The 24589-nt window shown below is 48.3% G+C and overlaps 2 protein-coding genes across 2 annotated transcripts in view; one reads left to right on the forward strand and one right to left on the reverse strand.

The window, feature by feature from the left end:
* Positions 1 to 5961, reverse strand: part of GNPAT (glyceronephosphate O-acyltransferase) — a 29540-nt gene extending 23579 nt beyond the window's left edge. Inside the window, exon 1 of the mRNA XM_032491830.1 lies at positions 5712 to 5961. Within this exon, the coding sequence (XP_032347721.1) occupies positions 5712 to 5822 (111 nt within the window). The 5' untranslated portion in view covers positions 5823 to 5961. The remainder of the gene's footprint in view (positions 1 to 5711) is intronic.
* Positions 5962 to 5975: 14 nt separating this feature from the next.
* Positions 5976 to 22825, forward strand: C11H1orf131 (chromosome 11 C1orf131 homolog). Its single transcript, XM_006183721.3, is given in 8 exon segments — positions 5976 to 6146; positions 8179 to 8525; positions 19573 to 19629; positions 20529 to 20624; positions 20755 to 20841; positions 21419 to 21471; positions 22544 to 22562; positions 22564 to 22825. Coding segments are annotated over 8 exon segments (867 nt in total). The 5' UTR covers positions 5976 to 6058; the 3' UTR covers positions 22684 to 22825.
* Positions 22826 to 24589: the final 1764 nt, after the last annotated feature.

The raw sequence follows: 24589 nt of genomic DNA on the forward strand, positions 1-24589 counted from the left end.
CAACACAGTCCACTGGGCCTTTGCACATGTCTGTCTCTGCCTGGAAGCCCTTCTGTCCCTCTAGCGTCCTTGCTTAGGCATTACTCTTCTGTGAAAGCGCTCCGAGTCCCTGGATGGAATTACTCTGCCTTCCTCATTAGGATTTCTTGACCTTCTATGTCCACCGTTACCATGTGTATCCTGTAACACGAAATCGTTTGCATGCCTGTCTCCCTACCAAAATGCAGTTACCTTGGGGATAGGACAGTTCGTGTCCTCTTTGTATTTCCAACATCTAGCTGTGTTTGGAATATAGCATAATTGATCAATAACTGAATGAATGAACGTTAAGGTAATAAAATACAGGATGTTAAACTGAGACCATTAGGCAAATGAGAACAGAAACAGAAGCAAAGAGCACTTACGAAGAGTTTAAAAGGGTAACATGTAAAACATGGGAAATCTGCAAACATGAACCTTTTTATTCCCACACACATAAATATACTGGGAAAAAATCTTCAAACTGTTGCAATTCTGGTGTAAAACTGCAGTCATTGTAACATATCACATACTCTTGCTTTTAAGGCTGAAGAACCTTGAATTCCACATTTCTCAATAATAAAGTGACAGCATAAGATATACAGGCTCAGAATATACTTGGCAGAATGCCACAAACTGCCATTATAAGTGATGTAATTTTAGGGACAAAAGAGCTGTTAGAGGCTTCCGATTTGTGGGAAGAGAAAAGGATGAGAACCAGTTGGGGAGGCTGTGTGGAGGGCTGTGGTGGGGAGAGAAAGAGAGGAAGGGGAGAAAAGAAGAAAGGGAGGGGAGAGGAACTCCTAGGAACAAGAACCTGTAAGGGAGAGCAGCAGGTACATAAAGTTTGAAAAGCCTGCCAGACACGATCATCGTCCGCCCTTCCACGGTCCTCTGTTAACTGTAGGATCGAGCGCACACTTCTTAGCGTATGGCTCAGCTCTGTGGAGGCCTGCAGTTCCCCAAACAAGCCATGGCATTGCACGGCTCCCACATCTTTGCTCAAGTCACCTCTAAGAACAGCTTGCATTATCAAACATCTGAGCACCTTATACACTTGGCACTGTGGTGCGGGTGGGGATATGTGCGAGGGACCAGGGGCACAGTGGTACCAGTTACTGAGACAGGGCACTTACAAATGGCCCTTCCCCACGGCTGCCCTGGAAAACACTTAGCCATCAACCACAGCTGCTGTTCACTCCCCCGTGGACCCTTTCCAGGGCCTCCCCTGAACCAGAGGGAACTGGCCATCTCCTGTGAGTCTTTAGGGAACCCTCAATACATTTTCATCTAGAATACATCATTAAACTTGCATTTGGTGTCTCCCCTACAAAACTGTGAGCTGCTTGCCTGGGTCGGTAAGGTGTCTCACACATTTTTGTGTTTTCATTTTGTACTCATCATTGTTTGTAGAAGGAAAAATAAATGACAGAAGGAAGCCACTTGCACAGCCCTGCTGATAACAGCTCTCCAACACGCACAGGCGAGAGCTCAAACTTCGCCCAGTCTGGTCTAACCCAACGTCTAATCCAGTGGGTTTTAACCTAGGTTGCACTGTTTAAAAAAAAACTGATGCCCAGGCCCCCTCTAAAGATTCTTAATTAATTTGGTCTGTGAGTGGTACCTGGTATCAGAAGTGTTACGGGAAGTACTCTAAGTGATGCCTGCACGCAGCCAGGGTGGAGTGTTACTGCTCGTAAGTGGCATTTCCTATGCCATGCTGGAGTATTCACCAGCATAAAGTAAATGTATGTACACGGCTACTCACCCAGGCACAATACAAAGAGAAGTCCCAGGAAGAAGATTCAGGGAAGAGCTCTTCCCCCGCTGCTTGTTCTCCCTGTCTGACTTTGCACAGCAGGCCTCTTCTTATTGCTAGTTACACAGGCCTCTCCTGCAGCCTCCCTTTCAACTGCTCTGGTGGACGCACTCATTCAACAGACAGTTACTGAGAGCCCCAGACGTACCAGGCACTGGTCTACAGGCTAAGCATGCAGCATGGACGAGGTGGACCAGGAACGTGTGCTGAGGGAGCTTATGTTCCCTTAAGGAAAGACAGACAAACACACAAACCAGGTAAGTTCACTTAGGGATCCTGCCAAGAGCACGCTGGTAAATGTCTGCCTATGGGAGAGCTCTGACTTACAGCACTTGCCAGTTTCTGTGTTATACGTACTCCCACCCTGGCAGACTTCAAGCTGCCAGTATGACCTCACCGACCATGGAGTCGGGGAGAGCTTTAAGTAGCCACTGTTCTAGAGGATTTCCACCTGACAGTGTGACAGACATAAGTAACATGAAGGGTGTAGAAAACAGTAAAATTTAGTAAAAAAAATAATTAGGAAGTGCTGTTTTGAATATTTGTTACTTTCACCAGAATTTATCTAGTTGCCTGTTTGTATAACTTAATCTTTAATCATTAATAATTAATTTTTAATAACAGCTGTGTTTTAACAATAGGCTTGCAAACTTCATAAAAATTTAATGGTCAGCTTTGAGCACCAGTATAAGACTGCTGGAGCCCAGCACTGGAAAGAGAATCTGAGGAAAAGAGAGTAACTTGTGGGGAAGAGTGATTGGAGAGCTGCTCTAGACCGAGTGGTTGCGAAAGGCCGCTCAGAGGAGCTGATAACTGAGCTGAGAACCCAATGATTTAAAAAAGCCAGCAGTGCAAAGACTGGGAAGACACAGCCTGCCCCATGGGGGGGACTACAAGCTCCCTGAAGAGGAAGCATGCTCACTGTCTGAGAAACAGAAGGCCAGCGTGGCTGAAGCCCAGCGAGCAAGAGCTGGAAACGAAAGGGGGAGCACCTGCTCAATTACAGAGTCTTGCAGGACGCTGTAAAGAGTCTAGAATTTCCATTTTGACTCTAACAGGAAGCCGTAGTTTGGGTAATGGGTACCCCGGTGATTATCCAGCCCCAGTCTTCATCTGTGGTCTCACTGAAAGATTTCCAGCACACCTATGGCTTCGGATACAACCTACCTGTTGATGGCTGCCACATCTACATATTTAGGGCAGTCCTTCCTCTCTTGCTCTGGTACCATATTTGTAACTCTACTTGGATGTTTCCCCGACACTTTGTGATGTCGCTGGTCCATAACATGATAGTCTACAAGTTAAAAAATCATTCATGGTGCCTCTCACAGCTCAAGCTCAACACATCCCAGACTAAAATTACTGTATTACCCGGACTAAACCTGCTCCTTTTCCTCTGTCTTATCAGTGAAAGGCATCATGGTTCACCCAACTGCCAAATCACAGAAACCAGGAGTCAACTTCAGACTGCGGCCTCTATCTTAGTCACCACACTCAGCTGTCCTGATCATGACATAAACTCGGCCGCCTCCCTTCTCCCCAGACTCACGGCCACTGTCTGACTTCAGGCTTCCACTCCTTCCCTGGAACAAGTGTCCTAACTGAGCTCCATGCTTCTGCTATCAGATTCCTTCGCCAACCAGATTCCCTTTCTACAGACCCTACTCAAGCAAAGGAGGTTATCCACACAATCATGCCCAAAACCTAGAAAGTCTTCTTAGACTTTCCAAAATACAAATTTGATCATCCTCAAATGGTGCCCGGTAAAGTTGAGATTTTATCCTTAAACATACGTGTGAAATTCCTTTAGGAAACATATTCTGCCTACTTCCTTTAGTTTCACTTCTCGTGTTCCCTTATTCCACCCTCCCCTGACTTGGTCCCCCAAACATGCCCCAAACATGTGGTTTCCTTATGTGGATGCCCAGGACTGCCTTCCTCCCCCCTACCTCCCATTTATTCCTCAAAAACTTAGCTCAGGTGTCACATTCTCTAAGAAGCCTTTCCCAAGGCTCCAAAGAGGCCAGGTGCTCCACCTTAGCACTCTCACAAGATGCTGCGTGGGCTTCCACCAAGGCTCTTACTTAATTGTCATTATTTGTTTATTTTCAAGACTTCCTTCCAAATCCTTAAAGGCCAGGGTTGGGCTTTTTAACTTCTGTATCTCAGACATTGAGAATACTGACTAGGACACTTAAAGTTCCCACTGCTGTAGTTTTTCTGCAATCAGCAGTACCTTAAATATCTCAAATATCTCTAATATTAGATCAGAGTATTGCACAATTAAGAGTGTTGCAGAGGAAATAAATAAGGACTGAAACAGTCAGAAAAAGTACAGGTTCACAGGAAAGTAAAGATTGCTTTACTTTCACAGGGTAGTGAGGGTTGGGGGGAGGGTGTAGCTCAAGTGGCAGAACAGATGCCTAGCATGCATGGTGTCTAGGGTTCAATCCTCAGGACCACCTCCATAAGTAAATAAATAAACCAAATTACCTAACCCCCAAAAAACCTCAAAAAAAAAAAAAAAAAAAGACTAGCAAGGGTCACTGCTTACATGCAATTGCTTTAGTCTTCCACGTGAAAAAGCTGACCAGCCTTAGCGTTGGTGAATGGAAAAATACAAAATCAACTCTTTTTTTTTAATACACATGTGGAAGATGTCAGTCAATTCACAAACCCATTTAGGGCTGAAAAAGCTACTGATGGGGAGTCAGAGCTACCCGGTAATCCTCTTCCCTACATTCCTGCTCTGGAGTAGTAGGCAGAAAATGAGGTTGAAATATTTCACCACTATATGTGCGAGGTCAATGAAGAAAAAGGTTCAAGTGATAAACCACAGGGAAGTGGACAGTTAGCAATTAGAAGCCCACAGCTCTTGACAGCAAGGGAACAGAAGTTTCCATGTTTCAAAGAATACTACTTTCCCCATTCGAAGGTGGCCATATATACATATATACACTCTTTTGAAACTGGGTTTTTGGTTTATCTCGTTCTTTTGTGTTTCCGTGTTACGATCTTCCTCCATAAATTGACATTATATTTAAGCCAGGCCATGGTAACATGCATTCTCTTATTTCCTCCTAAGGTAGATAAAAATTAATTTAGTGGTTTAAAAAAAGTCTGCTGCCCCAGGGTTGTGCAACCCTGAGAGCTACAAGACTTCCACTTCATAATTTCTTCAGGAAAATTGTAACTAGTATTCCGTCGGCAAAAAAGACCAATTAAAACCCGGAGAGCGGATTGGGGTGTGGGCTGAAAGGGCAAATTGTAGAGGCTGGGTGGCATTGGTTGTCTTCCAAAATGACTTGTGGAAAAAAGTACAACGGTGGATGAAAGACAAAACGTACAATAAAAATTTCCAGAAGTCCCAAATCTTCCTAGATGAAAAACATAACGTCTTAAAAACTCTATGCTCACATACAAGCCAAATACACTCTCTCCCGGGATTATCACGGGGGCAAAAGAGCGGGGTGGAGAGCCACTGGATTATTTCAGGCTGATTCAGACCCGCAGGTTCTCAGGTTTGCCCAAAACGTAGCCCGACTCGCCGTCGCTAAAGACGGAGAGCCCCACTCTCCCTTCTCATTTCAACGTCAGGGGCTTTCTAAAGGCCCAGGGTCTGGTGGTGGGAAAGGGAAGGGACGAGCCGAAAGGAAGCGGGGAAACCGTCATCAGTGGAAACTTCTAAAAGCATCCAGACATTCATTCACGCACACGGAGATACACCGTTGCCTTGGAAACCAAGTCAACCACCCAACCCCTCCTGGGGGGCCTCGGGACCCACTCTGTCGGGCCAGGGGTCGTAGCTTGAAGGAAGCCGGGACCGGGAGAAAGGGGGTCCTCTCTCGCGGGCCTCGCTCCCCTGGGCGCCTACCGAGTAGAGGAGCACGACGGAGCCGGGACTGGTGGAGCCGACGGAAAACCAAGAGTTGGATGAACTGGAAGAATCCATGCTGCGGCTACGGCCCCGGGCGTGGCCTGGCATTCTTCGCTAAGCGGTGGCGGTGGTGCTGCTGCTGGGGGCGGTTCTTCCGCGCGGGGCGGCCCGACCTCGCCTAGGGCGGCAGCACCCTCTGCGGCCGCTCCGCCGGACCTCGGGCGCCGCCATCTTGCCCGGGACGGAAGCCGCGCGGGGACCTGCGGCGCACGCGCGGCCCGTCGGAACCCGGAAGCGGGGCGCCGCGCGGCCGCCGTCCCGCCGGGCTCGCGGCCGGCCCCACGATGGCGCAGGAGCCGGGGCCCGCCTCCTCCGCGCTGCCCGCTTCTCAGACCCTTCTGGACGATCTGCTCCAGAACCTCTACGACTTTGGTGAGTGCAGGGCCTCGGCGCCCACGTGCAGAGCGGACGTGAGGAACCGAGGGTCCGCCGTGCGCCCCGAACTGGGCCGGCCTCCGCCCTCAGGCTAAAGGTTCTTGAACGTCGAGCACCCCTCCGCTCGTCCGACCTGGTTCCGACACTGGGTCCGGCACACACTCCCGTCTGAGATCACCCTTCTCTCTTCCCCACGACTGGACTCTGTTATGTTTCTCTTCATGAATCAAACCTCCTAACTCGTCCCTGAATGTGGGAACCAGCCTGCTTCCTTGTCAGAAGCACCAAGGCTTTCAGACTTAATGGGGAGGTGTACGCGGGGCCTCGGGCTCTCGAAAGGTACAGCAACCCCTTTTCACTCATTCCGAACCTTTGAAAAGTTCCCTTTCCCCAAGCCAGTCCCCAGACCCATCCGACCCTGTGGCATTGGGGCCACCTTGTCTCGTTGGGGCCTCATCCTTCAGTGTGTCCCCTGCCAAGGACTCCAGAGAACGTTTTTACATGAAGCTTTCCACGACCTTTTATCCATAGGTTGACCAACTTAATATGCCTTACGCCCTTTATCTTGATTGGGGAAGAGGAGAATTAAGAAAGCTTACCCTTAAGTATTGATGGCGGGGGTGGTATGTCTCAGTGGTAGAGTGCATGCTTAGCATGCATGAGGTCCTGGGTTCCCAGTACCTTCCTTAAAAAAAAAAAAACCTAATCCTCCTGTCCCTCTCCCCCCATAAAATTGGCAGCCACCTGGCACTTCAGTAGGGAGGCAGCCCTACGCACTCTGATGAACTTGCTTCAGGAAAGTGACATCCCTTGTTCATGCACCAAAGATGTCAGTAGGCATTAGTGCCTTTAAAGGCCAAACATATTTCTTAAATTTGTAGCATGATGTTGCTAGTTTATTTTGGAGACAACTGCACAAAATTCTAAGCTTATTGAAGAATAAAAGTAGTAGGCAAAAAAAAAAAAAATTGAGAATTTATCATATAATGCATGCTTTTCATGTACTCATTCAGTGTTCACAACAGTTCTATGAAATAGATGGTCATTAATACCATTATTACAAGACAAATCCCATTACTGTAAAAATATGCACTAGAGGTTAAAAAACTTGCTGGAGTTCACTCAGCTAGTAATTTACAGTGTGTGGGTTCAAAGCCCCAGACTGTCTAGCTGCATTCCCTGCACTTGTATTGACTTGTACTGTGGACAGAGCATCTCTGTGTCTTTGGGAATATTGGAAGACAGAGACTTAGTCTCTCATGTCAAAAAGTCCTAAAGGAAGGGGACTATCCTACAAAATCCTCAATAGAGCTTATGTCAGCACAGGCTGGAAATTATGCCGGGACCTCTGAGGGCATGGGCTGTATCTACTCCTTTTGTATCCCTAATGTCAAAGTTCAGTCGACTGTTGTACGTATTTATTGAATAAAAGGCTAAGCAAATAGAAGCAAACAGAAATGATCAGCTAATATTTAGAAAGCTCTGTGATATTCACACTGAGTGATGAAGCCTAGAATTCTTGTCTTCAGAACCTTCTCAGGTGACTGGTCAGAGTTTGAACAGCTAAAGAGAGGGACAGAGATTTAGTAGAAAATAAAGACATTCAAATTAAGCCACTTGTCTTAGGTTCATCTTAATTCATAACTGAAAGGAAATAGGAAGACTGTGGTACCTTCCTGTAACCCTAGGAAGTGTTCAAAAGAAACACTGGCTGCAGTGTCCGGATTCCCAGTTCCTGGGATATTGCCATGATGATACTTTTAGTAGGACCAAGGTGAGGACTAAAGTAATTGTGCTAAGAGTCCAAGATATAAATATTGTTACCCGGGAAAAGATGCATTTTGAATTCTACACATTGTGCAAATACACCCATATTTGAAGAAAAAAAAAGTTTTTTTTTTTTCCCTCTGTGTGTATTTCTGGGTGTTTATGGCTGGGACATTAGGTACACATGCATTCCTGTGATTTGACATCCTTGATACCCAAAATGCAAAATACTTGTTTTTCCTTTTTGTGTTTGAACACCCAGGAGAGACAGAAGATGAGGCCAAACAGAGTAGGGTCCGGAAGAAAAGAGAAAATAAGAAGAGTGACGTGGGGGCCCTGGTGGCCTCGGCTGCAGAGCCAGCTCTGCCACCTGGACCCGCGGTGAGAGGCCAAAGGAGTAGCGCTTCCAGCTTCTTCCAGGAGCTCAGGGAAGAGCTGCAGTGTGCTCCCGCCGTGACCCCCGGTGGTGTGCCTCCAGGACCTGGAGCCTCTCGGGCTGTGGTAGCTCCCTCGCCCCTGAAGAACAACGAGGGGCAAGTAGAAGTGGTGGAATTTCACAGCAGAAATAAAAAAAGAAAACAGAAGCCAGATCAAGATGAGAACTCAAAGGTAAGAAATCGGTGTATAAACCCTGATATTGTGGTATCAGGTGAATATCTACCGTGACGATTCATTACAGCCACAGGATACGGAGTAAAATCCATCCTCAAAGGGAAGAGGTGCATGGGACAGTGTCTGAGAGGAGCCAGCTGTCCCCTCCCAGTAGAGAGACATGGGATGTGCCTAATTTCCCCAGCAGTGATGTATGCGGCACCGGCGAAGCGTTACCAGCCAGGGAAGCTCGCTCCAGCCTATATGTCCGAGTTTTGACTGAGAGTCCCTCCTGTAAGCACGCAGACTGACCTTAGTCACTTGAGCGCTAGATCCCAGAGGAAAAACAGGTGTTCACCATAAATCCAGCCCCCCCACCATTAGTATAAACAATCTGGACACACTTGGTGGAGAGTAGCTGAGGCCTTAGCTGTGCAGAAACACTCTGACCGGGCTGCGTTCTAAGCGCTCAGTTCCCAGGAGCCAGCCAAGGGCCAGTCATGGAAACAAGACCTTCTGGAGGGGGTGTGTGGGGTTTGATCAACCCAGGCCTGCGGAGTTAACCTTTTCACGCTCAGAGCAAGAAAACCCCATCATTCAGCTACTTCCTGCCACTGTTCTAGACACTGGGATATAGTGTGGAACAAAGCAGGCAAAAAGTGCTTTCCATTCTGATGGAAAGCAGCTTGATTTTGCCGAGCAGCAATCTCAGACTGACCTTGTAAGTCTCACTCAGAATTCCGTCCACGAGAGAGGGTGGAGGCTCATTCAGGCTTTTTTCACAAGTTTTTGTCAAATTCACTGCAAAAACCCAGACACTGCATCTCTGTTGAATTCCCCATGCCCTATAAAGTTTTTATCTCGTAAAAAGAAAAGTAGATTGTATTAGTTCCCTGGGCTCCTGTACAGTAAGTTTTTCTTTTCCGGTTCTGAAGGCCAGAAGTTCAAAACCGTGGTGTTGGCTGGGCCATGCTCCCCTCTGAAAGGGAAGAATTCCTCCTTGCTTCTCCCAGCTTCTGGTGGCTGCATAAGTCTGAACTCTTCCTCTGTCTTTGCATGGCCTTGTCCCCTGTGTGTCTGAGTCTCACATCTCCCACCTTTCTCTTTCAAGGATACCTGTCCCTGGATTTAGGGCCACCCCAAACCTCAGATGGGTCTCATCATGAGATCCTCCACTTACTTACACTTAAAGGACACTTTTTCCAAGTAAGATCACATTCACAGATTCCTGGGATGAGAGCACGGACATATCTTTTTGGAGTCCACAGTTCAACCCACCACAAAGACAGGCTTGCAGGTTCTTTATGAGCAGGTGAACCCAGGCTAGTGCCTAGTGTTTACCACATCTTTTCTAGAAATTAAGTAGCACTTCCTGTCAAGCTCTCCAGCATCTTTTATCTACCTTTATTTTAGGATTCTAGATCAGATTTCCAGCTCTTACAGTACTGCAAATACTGAGCACTGGGAGCTGTTACAGCAGACCTGGATTTCCTTGGCCCTTGTAGCCAGAGCCCGCAAGCTGGCCGGCTAGGGAGCTTGCGGGGACTGGTGTTACCGTGGTGAGCCACAGCGAGCTAGACAGATGTCCCTGTTTTCTGCGTGGGCCGTGCTGAGGAAAGTTGGAAAGCACTGCTGTGCAGCACAGTTCTGCATCGGGAGAACCGAACTGACATGGAGCATCTCGGCACCCTCCCTTGTTTCCTCAAAGGTCTCTGTCTTCATGTTCCTCTTAGACTCGCTCGTGCCCCTCTTTCTAGAATGGAGCGTCTTCTTCCTAGTAGAAAGGACAAAACAGTTGGCATTGAGTGAGTCCACGTCTCCCCGCCCCTTAATAACAGAACACGCGCAGCAGGCTGTTGAATTCCTTTTCTTCCTGCTCCAAAGGCCCCCTTTTCTGTTGTAGTTGGCTTTTCTCAGGACCCTCAGCTCTTTCTCCAGTCTGGACTTCTCACCTTAGCGAAAGTTATTAGCCGTCCTAGGCATTCTGCCCTTTTCTCCTTTTTACAGTGTGTCTTTTGGCCGAGGGAGGGAGGAGGCAATTAGGTTTATTTATTTATTTAAAATTATAATTTTTTAATGGAGGGACTGTTGATTGAACCCAGGACCTCGTGCATGCTAAGCACGCGCTCTACCCCTGAGCTATACCCCCTCTTCCCCTCTTCAGATGTGTCTTTTGAAAACGTTAATGTATCTGGCTAAGGAGACAGAATGCAGACACAATAAAAACCCATTCGCCCATAAAGAGACTTTAGAATGTTGACATTGCAACATGTAAGTAACTACAAATTAATATAAAGCTAGTTATTAATGGCAGGTATGCTGGACAAAGACTAATCAGCGGGGAGTAACTAGGTCACTTAGTGTTGTGGGACACATGTGGGCTGGTGACATGGTGACATGGGTGGTAAATGAATTTAGCAGAGATGGACGAGGAGAACAGTAAAGGAGTTCATTAGATGACGCTGCCATAGGCAACAGCAGGCCACCAGACGAGAGGTGCCCGTGTGAGCCCCACAGGCCAGTTGTTGGGGTCTTCTATAAGGTGGGGTCACAGGGTGCCTGATCGGCTTGTACACAAGTCTTTGCTTGGTTGTAGGTGAGGTAAGAGGTTTAGAGTCCGTGAAGGGGTGGAGGGATGTATGACTGTGATAAGGTGGAGATGTGAGTTGAAACAAACCAGCCCGAGCTATCGTGAGATCAGGCACGGCCTAGGGTATTAATTTGTTAGGGTGAACACGCCCAGAAAGGAATGTACTTTATCTATTCAGGGATCGCAGGCAGACATCTGCAAGCCCAAGAGTAGGGGTCGTTGGACTCTGAAGGGTGCCAGTTGGCCCCACATACAGTGCTGTGCGAAGACTCTGTGTGACATGGGGAAATATACATGCTGTGGCCTCTGCTCTCTGCGAGCTTACAAGTCATCATAGGACATTTCAAACAGACGCAGAATCAGCAAGAAATCTGTGATAAAATAGTGATAGTCTCCATTGATGGATCCTGGAATCAGCTGGTCGGTCATCTTCGAAGTATTCTTGAGAACACAAGAGGTACTGAGTAAATGACCTTCTTTTCCCAGAATTTAGGCTTGTGCCGCAAATAATGATTAAACTGCATTGTGTCTTGAGACAGATTACCGGAAGGGGGTATGATATGGTGATTTAGAATAAGAAATAGATATTTGGTCTTTGTCTCTGTTTCTGGCACTGAGCTTCTAAAACCCTTGGGCTTGCAAAAGAGAGGAGCACGGTAAAAGTGTTGTGTTAGTGGAGGAACTTGGAAAGCATCCTTCAATGAGGGCCGGTACAAGGAGAGCCACCCTTGTGATTAGAGGGTTGGAACTCACGGTCCTACCCCCTGACCTCTAGGGAGGGGAAAGGGCCAGAGGTTAAACCAATCACCAGTGGCCAGTGATTTTACCAATCATGCCTGTGTCCTGAAACCTCTGAAACCCTTAAAGGACAGGGTTTGGTTTGGGGAGTGTTGTTGAAAAACCAGCTTCTACCCCGAGAGCCAAATTGAGACTTGGAGGCAGAGTTTTGGGAGAATTAAGAAAGGTCATCTTTACTGCTTTGCCAGCAAAAGGGAGTCACAGCAGGCTAGTGCCTCAGAGATGGTGAATCCATCTTGGAGTTGGCATCCTAGGGTTTTATAGGAAAACCAGACGCAGCAGAAAGGCTACAATAATCAAGACGTTTTTCTGGGGCGCTGTATTCGTAATCTTGATGAATCCACCTGGTGTCCTGGAGAAACTCTGGAGGGTCTGTTCATTCTTCGGAGGCTGTCAGCCCGTGACCACCTTCCTGGAGCACAGCTTCTGGGTTAAAGGCTAAACTATTCTGGGTAAATAATGTACAGGGAGGGGAGAGCGTCATGGGAAGGTTGGGGGCTGTTTAGCACAAAAATAGTCGAGCAAGTGAAGCAGAGACGGGGGTTTGTCAGAGAAAAGAGAAAAACAAGCTGCAACACTTTTAGGTCAGAATGAATCAGCGAAGAGCTTTAGCAGTGGGGAGGCCATTGGTTGGTTAGTTTCCTGCTCTTTGGGAGCTTCCAGGCTGGTGAGCGCGTGCGGCTGCCGGGAGAGTGGCGCGCGGATGGGGCGTGGAAGCCCCCCGCCCCTGCCCACACACCTCGCCCTCTGCCTGTCTTCCGTCTGGCTGTATCCCAGTCTCGTCCTTTTATCATAAACTGGTGATCTAGGAAGTAAACGGGTTTCTTGAGTTCTGTGAGCCACTCTGGCAAATTTGTTGAACCCAAGGAGGGGGTCATGGGCGCTTCCAGTCTGTAGGCGGTCGGTCAGAAGCACAACAGGTAACAGCCAGGGCTTGCTTCACCCCTGAAGTATTGCAGGACTGAGCCCCTAACCTGTGGAATCTGATGCGGTCTCTGTGGACGGTGTCAGAATTGAATCATGGAACACCCAGCTGGTGTGGGAACATTGCCTGCTGGATGTGTGGGGAAACCCTCCACGCTGCTCCGAAGTCGGTGCCCAGAATCCCGTTGAATGGACTTATCTGGGGACTTGGCCACCATTTATATAATATTTTGCCCGTTACAAATATCTAACCTATACGTGAACTTCCTGATCAGGTCCCATTTGTAAAGCTGTGACCAGAGAAGTAAGTAGTTTGACAAGAAATAGTAGGTAAGAGGCCACTTACTCGTTTATCCCATGAATAATTGGGTGCCTACTATTTGCCAGACCCACAAGATCCCACAGTAAACAAGATACAGTCCTCACAGAGTGTGTCGTCTGTTGTGGGACACAGAGAGGTGGCCTGAATGGGGACATGGTGACGCATGGTCAGGTTGGTAAAAGAATTTACCAGAGATAAAATATGAGAGTAGAAAAGGAGTTTATTCGGGGTACGCTGCCATAGACCCCAGGGGGCCACACAGGCAAGGGGTGCCTGTGTGAGCCCCAAGGGCTGGTTGTTGTGTTTTATAAGGTGGGGTCACAAGGTGCCTGATCGCCTTGTGGGCAAGTCTGACTGGTTGTAGATGAGGTAAGAGGTTTAGGGCCCGTGAAGGGGTGGTGGGGTTTATGACTGTGAAGGTGGAAAGGTGGGCTGAAAGGAGCCAGCCCGAGCTACTGTGAGATCAGGCATGACCTAGGGTATTAGTTTGTTAGGGCAAGCGCGCCCAGTAGAGAATGCACTGTATCTGCTGAGGGATCGCAGGCAGACGTCTGAGAGCCCAGGAATGGAGGTCGGTGGACTTTGAAGGACGTCAGTGGGCCCAGCACCCTTCACTAGTGGAGTCAGGCAGAGCCTGGCTAAATTACTAGTATAGTTAAAAATGCCCTGAAGGAAAGAGAGAAACAGGGAGAGTCTCCTTCAGAGCCAGTGGTTGGGAAGTCTCGGGGAGGTGACTTTGGGTAGCGCTCTGTCAAAGGAGGGAGAGGAGTCGTGCTGGCAGGGAGGAGCGCACTGCAGGTGCCCGGAGGCCCCGAGAGGCCCGAGGTGTTGGAGGAGCTGGGAGGCCGGTGGGCGGAGGGCAGAGGGGAGACTGGTGACAGCTGCCGGGAGAGGAGGCCAGCCCCCACCAGCTTCTGGGGACAATAGGCGGGGCCTTTGGACTTCAGTTGAAAGTTCATGGGACGCCACCTTAGAATTGTAAGCAAGGGCACGAAGTGGATCAGAGGTGAGCTGAGTGAGGAGTTTACTGCAGGGGTCCGGGTTCAAAGTGGAGCGGCCCAGACTTGTGATTTGAGGACTGAGTGGAGGAACCCACTCTTGAATGAGTGCAGGGCTGCCCACGAGGAAGAAAATTCCTGTGCTCTTAAGAGAGTCCAGTGCAGGTTAAAATGATCTAAGTATTATTTGGCCGTTAGAGTATGTCTTGTCAGTGTGATTTGTCCACTGTGAGCGATGGTCCACCTCGTGAACCTTAGCTTCTTCTGTGGCCTACATAGAGAAGAGATGAGGAGGGCAGAGTAGAAATCCCAGAATAGCGTACCATAGGTCAGAGGGGCCACGTAGACTGACTGCTTCTGAGCAGATAACGAATTGCTAAATAAATCTTCACCGGTATCTCCTGGGTGCTTCCTGTGTTCTAAAAGTGATTATTTCCATTCATTAATGAATTCCGTGTCTTATTGAATCCTCACAGTGCCTGTGCCGTCTTCAATTTGCAAAGATTGATGCCTAGAGAGGTTCAACTATTTGCCTGCATTTAAACAGTCACCCCGCTGTCCCATACCTGGAATTCCAAAGCCCCAGAGCTTTGGAAAGCACAAGTTAGCTAGTTTTTTAAGTTTGGTGCCAATTTATTTGGCAGCAAAACCTGACCTGAACTGATAGGAGGCTTCGGAGTTATTTTTGTTGGTTGCATTTGATGTGAATATTCATAGGTGTTGCTGCAGAAACAGGAGCGTGCTTAATTACGGCTTGTGGTCTTGGACCCAGCTGGAAGTGGTACACGTTACTCAGTATATTCCGTATATTCCCAGTATTACCTTTCCAAAATGTAGACGCTTCTGGATTTTCTCAGGATTCCAGATAAAGGATTGTGGTTGTGGAGTAAGTGCTGGAACTCGGGTGCAGACCCCAGGCTTTCTGGCTGCAAAGCTGTGCGCCTTACGTCTGCACTAGCAAGAGGGAGCGTAGGCTAGGTCGCCTCTTTGCCCTTGGAGTGGCAAGTGCACTGCGCGGGAACCTTCCCCAACACAAAGACATTGTTCCGGGTTATTGCCCCAGGTTCTCACTGCCTTCATAGTCTCCGCAGGATCCAGATCGCTCCCCAGGGCTGCCCTGAAATCCTCCAGGCTTCGGCGTTGCCCTTTAATTATCCTGCACCCTCTGCTCTTCAGTAGATCCAGTGTCAGATAAGTATTCAGGAGACAGGAGTCTAGTTGCATAAGACATGAAAAAATTTCTTTCTATTCCTAGAAGTGCTGGCATTTTCAAAAGAGGGTGTTTATTTACTTAGCTTCTCTCTAATTAGACTAAGACTGGACGGTGTAACTAATAGAATAAAAATCTTATCAAAACTCTAATCAGCACAGGAGAAAATACTTCTGGTCAGCAAGTCAGCGCGTCCCAAAGTTCACTGCGTGAGCCTGTGGACTGGCCGCCTGCGTCCCCCTCACCCCACACCTTTCTCCCCAGCTGTTCCTTCTTTTTGTAGCTTGCTTTCTTCCTTGTTGCCTAACAGGCAAGCTCTCAAAATCCCCAGACATTTCTCTCTCTGATGTATGGGACAGTCAGGCTTCATGGTGGGTGATTCGGCGGTTTGATAACAAGTGGTCCCTGTACCTCAGTGGTTTAAAGGCAAGTTAACTCTCTTCCCCTTCATGTGACGTGTTGGTCGGGATTGGCGGGGGCAGGATGCTGTGGTCCACACCAGCCTGATCTAGGGACCCGGGGTGATAAGGGCTCCACCATTTGGAAGGTTCTTAGTTGCTTTGGGGAAGGAGGGGGCTTGATGAGTGGCTCCTAAAGGTCCCACGTGCAAGGGCCATACTTCCCTCTGCTCATATTTCTTCGGCCAGAGAGAGTCACGTGGCCGTGCCTGACTTCAGGTGGGCAGCAAAGCCCAGTTCTGTGTGCCTGGAAGTAGAGGAGGACCCCGCTGTGGCCTGTAGGCAGTAGTGCCTGCTGCCCCAGCGAGGACGGGGGAAGAAGACAGGGGGCCACCGATTGTTTCTAAATCAGGGGATGCATTATGAGTAACGTACTGAAGTGGTTTTAGGGCTAAAAATACTTGTTAACAGAAGCAGACTCACAGACAGAGAAAACAAACATGTTGCCGGAGGGGAAGGGGTGGGATGGAGGGATAAATTGGGAGTTTGGGATTAACAGATACACACCACTATATATAAAATAAACAACAAGGTCCTACTGTACAGCACAGGGGACTACATTCAATACCTTGTAATAAACTATAGTGAAAAAAGTATGGGGAATATATATATATGTCTAACTGAAACATTATGTTGTATACCAGAAACTAACACAACATTGTAAACTGACTATTTTTCAATAAAAAGAAAAATAAAGCTAAAAATAGAAATTAAGTTAGGTAGCAGTCGGGTTTGCTAATAGACTCAGGATCATGAAATAACTAGCAAGGAGTTTTTCCCAGGTGTTTGCTTTGATCGTAAAGGAGGCTCTGTTGCTAGACCAGGTTGCTTGCTCCATGCTCGGCAAGCCAGACGCCAAGACGCCGCGGTTTACAGCGGAGAAAGTTTATTCACAAGGCAGCCGAGCGAGGAGATGGGGGAACAAGTCCCAGATCCGCCTCCCTGAAGGCAAGGAGGTTGGGGTCTTTCTGGGATGCTCAGGGTGGTCTTAGGCATGGGGAGAGCTGATCGGAGGTGGGGGACTAGGTGAGGCCATCGGTGTTCTGCGCAGGCACATCTGGGATACAGGCTTCTGCAGGTTCACAAGTGGAGGCACAGAGCGTGGTCTGAGGGAGGTGTTCCAGCCCTCAGACCCCTGCAGGCCATTCATTGGCTGCCTGTGCGGGTCCAGTTTTGGGGTTGCTGATCCCAGCCTGCGTGAACAGGCTGCACTGGGCAGGAGCTGGCTCCCAGTTCCTGTGAAACAGTTGGGCTGCAGGACGCTGGGCAGGGATGAAGTTAAAGTGAGGAAAAGAGAAAGAAAAACAAGAAAACTTAGAGCGAGCTGCATCAGGGAAGGCAGGTCCCGAGCCAGCAGAGGGGCTCTGACAAGCCGGTCCCCTGTCGTTGCCCTGCAGGACGAGCTCAGGAATTCCTGTTAGCCATCACGTCTGGTCACCCCGGGGGCATGGTTTCAGATCAGAACCCAGGGCCTTTCTCAGAACCACATCAACAGCTGCAGAGCTAACACAGTTCTGCTGAAATGTTCTCACGGGGCTTGGGAACACAACCAGGTGCCCCCGGGGGCTCCACAGCCCCTCAGCCCGGGCGTCCCCATAGCCAGGCTGAGCTGGAGGCCTGTGAGCAAGGACTGGCTGTTCTGTGGGGCCCGTGCCGGGACGGTCAGGACGTCAGAGGCCACGTGCCTCCCCTCCATGTGCCAGTTTGTCCCCAGGACCCAGGGCTTTGGGCCTCACCCAGTTGGCCCGGAATTGCAGTGTGTAAGTCCTCTTTAGATTGTTATTTCTCATGCTGGTCGATATTCTAGCTACAGGTTTGCCTAGGGCATCTGATATCACCAGTATTGCAAGAGACCTAAAGAATTTCCACTCAGAGGAGCTTAATTACCATTACTTCACTGGATGGGTGAGAGGGAAGAAAAGAGAGGAAGAACTTTTTAAATATTTAGAAAAGGAAGTCGGTGTTACCATGGGATTTTGGAGATCTGTGAAAGGCATATAGTTTTTTAAATACAGAATTTGTATTGGAGGATTTGGATATGATCCTGACATCATTAAGACTTAATCTGTTTGTTCTGCAAAAGTGATACTACTGTTTATCAGGTGCAGTCAGTCCATGCGCCTGCCATTGGGAAAAATACCCTAACTTCAAAATAGAGTAGAATTTTTTCCGGTCATGAACAAGGAAATAAGACTTTCTAGGGTAGGTATATGGAAGTACTTCACACAGTGTCCCCCATGTCTTTTTTTTTTTTTAATTTTTCATTTTTCGCTGAAGCTCTGTGTCTTAATGAAGGCGTTTGATTCTGTGTAATTCGTGGTTGTCTGAAGAAAATCACAAGCATAACAAAAGCCAGGGATCTCGATAAAGTAATGTTGCCAAAAAACTGGCCTCTGTGCCCTGATAGCCAAATTGAGAGTCGGAGACAGAGTTTTGGGAGCAAAAAAAAGAACAGCTTTACTGCTTTGCCAGACAGAGGGAGTCGCAGCAGGCGGGTGTCTTAAAGACCGTGAGTCTGCCTTGAGGTGGACAGCAAAGGTGCTGACAGTCAGGGCATTTTACAGGGCGACAGTCCTCTTGACCTCAGTGAATCTTCAGGAGGAACTCTGAGGGTCTGTCTCTTCTTCTGAGATTGTTAGCCTGTTTTCTCCTTCTTGGAGCATAGCCTCTGGGTTAAAGTCATTCTCAGTGAAGAATGAATCAACCAACAGTTTTAGCATCGGGGAGGGCGGCCTGTTGGTTTGCTTTACACTCCTTCGGTATCAGGACAGTCAGCCTCTGAACCCTGGCCTCTGTTCCCCCCAGTGTCCCGCGTCGACCTGTCGCACCTGACCCCTTTCATCGCAGCAGCCCCGCCCCGAGAGGGTAGTGCAGGCTCCTCCTGGAGACCGAAGCCGTCGTCTAGGGGACAGTCAGTGGCTGAGCCACACACCCACGACTCAGTGACGCGGGAAGCCAGCGTGAGCTCCCGCGTGGAGAGGAGCCCGGGGCAGCAGACTGCAGGGCGCGCCCCCCCCCAGCCCCCGCCCTGCGGAGCCGGAGGCCGGGGCTGCTTGTGGGACCCTGCACTAGCCGGACCGCCCGCTTCCTGTCGTCCAGATTTGGGGGCTGCTGCTGAGTGACCGCTGTCCTCGGCCGGATTTAACAGTACAGTTTTCCTTCACGTCCCAAACTTCTGGTTAAATCTGTGTGTTGCTAACCACAGCCGGGGGATATATTGATGTAAAAAGTCACATATTTTGAAGACTTTTGCAGTTTCATTATTTTCTATTGGAAATTATAAACCCAAACGCCACCGTTTGTAGAAACCTGATGTTCCTGAAAAATTTTCAGCTCAAGAGTTTGTTAGCCATTATTCTAATGGCTGGATGGGAGGGAAGAAAAGAGGAAGAATTATTTAAATACGATTTTTTACCCTCTAAAATCCCTGCTGAGATAGTTAGCCTTTTCTAAATCCCCCACCAGACAGAATTTTCCACACACGGTGCATGAGACACAGACAGTGGTCTTTCTCTTAACTGGCTTTTCTTTTTTCTTAGTTTCTTATCAGTCCTTTCTTAAGCTTTAAAACCTTGAATTTATCTTCTCTATTTTTCTTCCGTTAGCTGTTACCCAGGGTTTTGAGTGATGAGCACGTATTATTGTTTGGTTTTTAGGCGTCTGGGCCAGTTTGAAGGCTTTTAAAAACATAATTACTCTATTGGTTCCTGTATTGATGTAGGAACAGAAACAGATGACCTTAATAAGAATTTTTTTTCTTTTCAGACCAAAACTAGTATCCTTGAGAAAGATGTGGATATACAAGAATTTAACTTAGAAAAGGTATGTGTTTTGAAATTATTAATTTTTTTCAGCTTTATAATGCCAAAAATGAGTATGTTCACATGTCCAGCGGTCGGGGAAATGGTTAAGCAAATCACACTATGCTTACCTGATTGAATATTGTGCAGTCATTTACAACACGCCAGTTTGTGACCACAGCGTCTGTGATATGATGTAAATAAGAAAAGCAGGGGTGTGTGTGTGCTGTGGTTGTAACTAGGTCTTAAAAACGTGTGCGAAAAAAGGAAGTAACTCAACTGCCAGCAGTGGGTGTTGGCGATGTTTTCTCTTCTACAATATTGTGGGGTTTTTTGTTTTGTTTTTGTTTGTCTGTTCGATGAAGGGGAGGTAATTAGGTTTATTTATTTTTTTCTATTTGGAGGAGGCCACTGGGGATTGAACCCAGGACCTTGTGCATGCTAAGCACGCGCTCTGCCAGTTGAGCTATACCCTCCCCCTACAATAACATTTTAAAGAAGGAACTTAGATCTGTGTTTGAAGCTGCTGTGGAAACGGGTCTCCAAGTGTGAGTAGGTGTGTCAGCAGAGGTGCTTCTAATTATTGTCTTTACGAATAATAGCTTGTCTTAGGTGCATCCTAAAGTACTCCAGAGCTCTGCATGTAATCCTAGTTTCGTTACTCATTTGTGCAGAGATAAGTCTTTGCTTCAGCTGGCCACATGGTCCACAAGCGTGGGAGGACGGTGTTGTGAGGTTAAGGAACTTTATAGGAAACCTCCGCAAAGCTCTGAAACCGCCCACGGCAGAATGCTTGCTAGTCGTAGCCGCTGCAGGTCATGAGGACACATCAGAGTGCTTGGCGTGCGGTTCTCCTGGGGCTGGACTTCCTCTGTGGAGCTTTCAGAAGGCCCCCGGTGTGACTCTGCTTTGTGTCTGCAGGCTCGTTTGGAAGTGCACCGGCTTGGGATCACGGGTTACGGAAAAGGCAAGGAGAGAGTCCTGGAGCAGGAACGCGCCATCATGCTGGGCGCTAAGGTGAGGGCTCCTGCCTCCTCCTGCAAGACACGGTGCAGGACAGCGGGGAGCCCCGGGCAAGGCGGGGCAGGGGGCGCCGGGAGTTTCCGCAAAATAACAAAGTGATAATACGTGTCCTTTTTCATTTCAGCCTCCCAAAAACAGTTACGTGAATTACAAGGTTTTGCAGGAACAGATCAAAGAAAAAAAGGCAGCAAAGGAAGAAGGAAAGAGAATGGTGGGTGTGGTGGCCTTTCCTGTACTCTGTTTAACCAGAACAGAAAGCTGGTTGCAGTTTGCCACAGCGGAATTCCTGGTGCTTGGAAAGCAGTGTAGACAACAGCAAATCTGAAGTTAAATGACCATGCTCTCCACCTCTTTAAGTCAATTTCGTAATACCAGCCACCTAGTCTGGCTTATTTACATGAAAGTTTTGCTTTGAAATAGCAAACTCCTGTTCAGCTGCTGGGAGCTGCTCTGATCTTTTTCTTGTATTTGGTCATTTTTTGGCTTTTTACGTTGTACAGGACTCAAGGGTTTATGAAAAACCACAAGGCCAGTAGATTTTGTAGTCTTCCTTTTCACCTAAAATGGAAGATTTGACATTTCTACTGTCCGTTTTCTCCGAGTTGCCTTTCACATTCCTGGAAGGGTTTTAGGATGAAACTTTGAGTCTGCTGTGTTTAACATGCCTCCTCAAAAAAATGCTGAAAATAAATGGTATCTCTGTGGCTTTCGGTCACCCCTCTTGCCTTTTTTCCCTAGTCTCCATTATCCATTACTGACACGTATGTTTTCTTTAATTCTGAAATCAGGCCCGGGAGACAGATATTTTCAAGAAAAAGAAGAGGAAAGGGCGAGACGACGGGTGAGTGATCCTGTCAGGTACCGGGATGGGATGATTGGGACAGGCCTGTCGACGGGCCCTGAAAGTAAGGCCTTGACTGTGTGTGGCATCAGCCTGTGTCCTAATCAAGCCCTGGAAGGGAAGATGGGCTTTTGCAAATTGCCCGACGTCAGACAACTCCCTGAGGACTGAGTCGGGAACCTCCTCCAGTCGCCCATTGTCAAAGACCAGAGGCGCGCAGGTGACTAGAGGAGAAGTCAGATCGATTTTCCAATGACTGTGACTTCTGTCCCCTCCTGGGAGAGCCTGCTGCTGGGACAGCACAGTGTGGGGCTCTGACGTCCCACGTGAGGTCGGGCACCATCATTTGAATAATGGGACATTGATTCTGCGGCTCTTTGCCTGTTTCTTAGCTTTTGTTCAAGCACCTTCTTCTCTGTCCTCGAATTACTGCTTCAGAATCAACTCCCTTAGTCTTAACCTTTTTCTTGGACCTGCTTGCGAGCGTGCGTGGGGCGGAGTGCGCTCATTTGGTCTGGCTGTGTATGTCTGTGGGGGGCCCGCTGTGTGCCGGGCACACAGGTGTCTTAGGTGTTGGGGGTTCAGCCATGATCACATTGAGGGGGTGTGATCACACTGAGGCTCCCTTCTGCCCTGGGGGAGCTTAGGTTGCAGTGAGGGAAACACCAAAACACACAGACAGATATAGAAGGGGGTTCAGGTAGTGGCATGTTTTGTGAAGAGGTTGAAATCAAGGCATTGTGAGAGAAAAATCACTGGGTGGGCTGGCATGTCGTTCTAAGGAGGGGACATCTGAGTTGAGAAGTGAGTAAAGAGTAAAGATTCTCTTCGACAGCCTGCAGAAGAGATCTGGTACCATAATATTCAACGTAGAAGAAACCAGTGCAAAGGCCCTGAGGCAGGAAGGCAGTTGGCACATTTCAGGGAAGGCCAGCGGGGCCGTGGTGGGGCAGGCGGCCATGCGCGGGAGAGGACCAGGAGTGTGCAGGAGCAGACCTTGGTGGCCTGGATGGTGGTGCTGAAATCCTTCTTTATAAGCTTAATTATACACCTTTCTCGCACTTAAATGTAGGAAATCCAAAAAGAAGAAGTCTAGCTCCCAGTATTTTGTCAAGTGGACGGATTGGACAGGTTGGAAGATTCAAAAATGGGACGTTGATTCTGAGCCAAGTCGATATCAAGAAAATAAATTCTTCCCGAGTGGCTCGGTGAAGCACTCCATGCACAGAGAGAGATGGGAAAGTGCCAGCGCGCTGCAGCCGGCCCGCCACGTGCCTGCCCGAGTACTCCTGTTTATTTTACATTTCATAGACTGCTTTTGTATTCTTTGGGGGAAAAAAATCAGATCGAAACAGCAGGATTTCCAGCCGCTGAAGTGTCTGATTTTTGGTGGCGGCCACGTCGGGCCGAGCACAGTGCAAACACAGAGTAAAACGGCCACAGAGAACGTGCGCAGTTCTCCAGCGGGGCACGCTCTGGTGCCCTTGCACTCGTGTTTTGTGCGTTTACTTACAGGTATTTCACACTTTCACTGACTTTTAGATGCTAATCATTAGCTTAAATTGCTTCTTAATTTTCTAAAAAGTGATTTAGTGTCACTAAATTGTGAAAGGACCAAGAATGTGAAAATTTGTCAGTTGTTTCGCGGGAAGAAAAGCAGTTTCAACGTTGAGCCTACCTAAAGCGTGTAAAAGCTCCTTTGTAAGAAGTTGTGTAAATAAAATACAACTTTTGTGGTAACTGTGATGGTCCCTAGTGAATAACAGCACAGCTGAGTTTTACTCATATTCTCGCACCTACATTTAAGCCGTGTTATCTCCTTCAGAGTCATCACCCTGGGCAGACATACATATGTTTTTTAATACTGCCCTGGCTGGGAGTGTCTGGAACTTCTCGAAATTTGTGGTGCTTAAAAAAAAAATCTTCAATGATAGTTAATCAATGTTGGCTTTTTTTTTTTCTTGCCCAAAAAACTCAGATCCAAACTTGTAAGTTGACTCCAAAGGCGTTGCCTATTGTTCAGAATATGTTTTGAATTGAAGCAAAATTGGAATTCGGGTTTTATTTTCCAGGTTGATTTTAAAAGGCAGTGCTCATTAGGGTTTATATTTTGGCAGTTTTTAAGAGTAATTTTTTTTTAAAGATGTGAAAGATCCCGAACATCACACAGCCCCAGGAGAAGAAGTCTCAGGAGCCAGAAGTGACCTGCTGGAGTGGGTACCTGATCGGCTTAACTCCCTTTAGGGACAGAGAGCTGGGAGATGCAGGTGGCCCCACCTCACCCTGCCTCCCATGAGCCTTTGTGGCTCACATCACCGAGCATTTGGCCAGACTCTGGACCAGAGCCCTGGGCTAGTCAATTCTGGGAAAGCATGCAGATTCCTAGTATAAATTGCTCCCTTTGGTTTTGTTTCACCCTTTTTGGGGCCTGTGTGTTTTTCTCTTTTGGGAACAAGTAGTTAGGTTGATTTGTTTATTTTAAACGGAGGTACTGGGGATTGAACCTAGGACCTTGTGCATGCTAAGTGCTTACTGTAAACTATAGCCCCCCTCCCCCGTCTCACCTTTTAATTGACTGAGTAAATATTGACAGAGCAGTTTTGTGACCACCGGGTGCTATGGAGGTTTGGGGCTGTAAGCAACCTGCATCGTGAGTGCTGAAGGTCACACCTAAGACCACGCTTTTACTCTCCCCCTTGATGAAGTTCCCGCCGCCAGGTTAGCAGCAGAGAGGAGTGACAGTGGCAGACAGTTCCCCAGTGGAAGACACCTGTTGTGACGAGGGTTCTGGCTGCAAAGGGAAGAGGCCCTGGCTTCAGTGTGCCCTGTCCCCTTCGCAGGGGCTTCTTCCCAGTCGTGGTCACCTCTGTGTGGACTGGTCCTCACTCCACACAACCCTCCCGCCCCGCCTTCCTCCCAGTGACCCACATGGGGAACCTGTGATTCCGGCGCCCAGGACCTTGGCCTCGTGGACCTAGACACCCTACTTGGCAGAGAGCACAGCTGTGTCCCACCGAACCAGGGCTGCTGCCTGGGCTGCAAGAGCTTCCCCCTGGAGGGGGTGGTGACCCTGACCGTCAGGAAGAGGCAGGGCCGCTGTCCCCGGTGGGGCAGGGAG

Source organism: Camelus ferus, chromosome 11 (assembly GCF_009834535.1).
Source record: "Camelus ferus isolate YT-003-E chromosome 11, BCGSAC_Cfer_1.0, whole genome shotgun sequence".
Taxonomy (NCBI): domain Eukaryota; kingdom Metazoa; phylum Chordata; class Mammalia; order Artiodactyla; family Camelidae; genus Camelus; species Camelus ferus.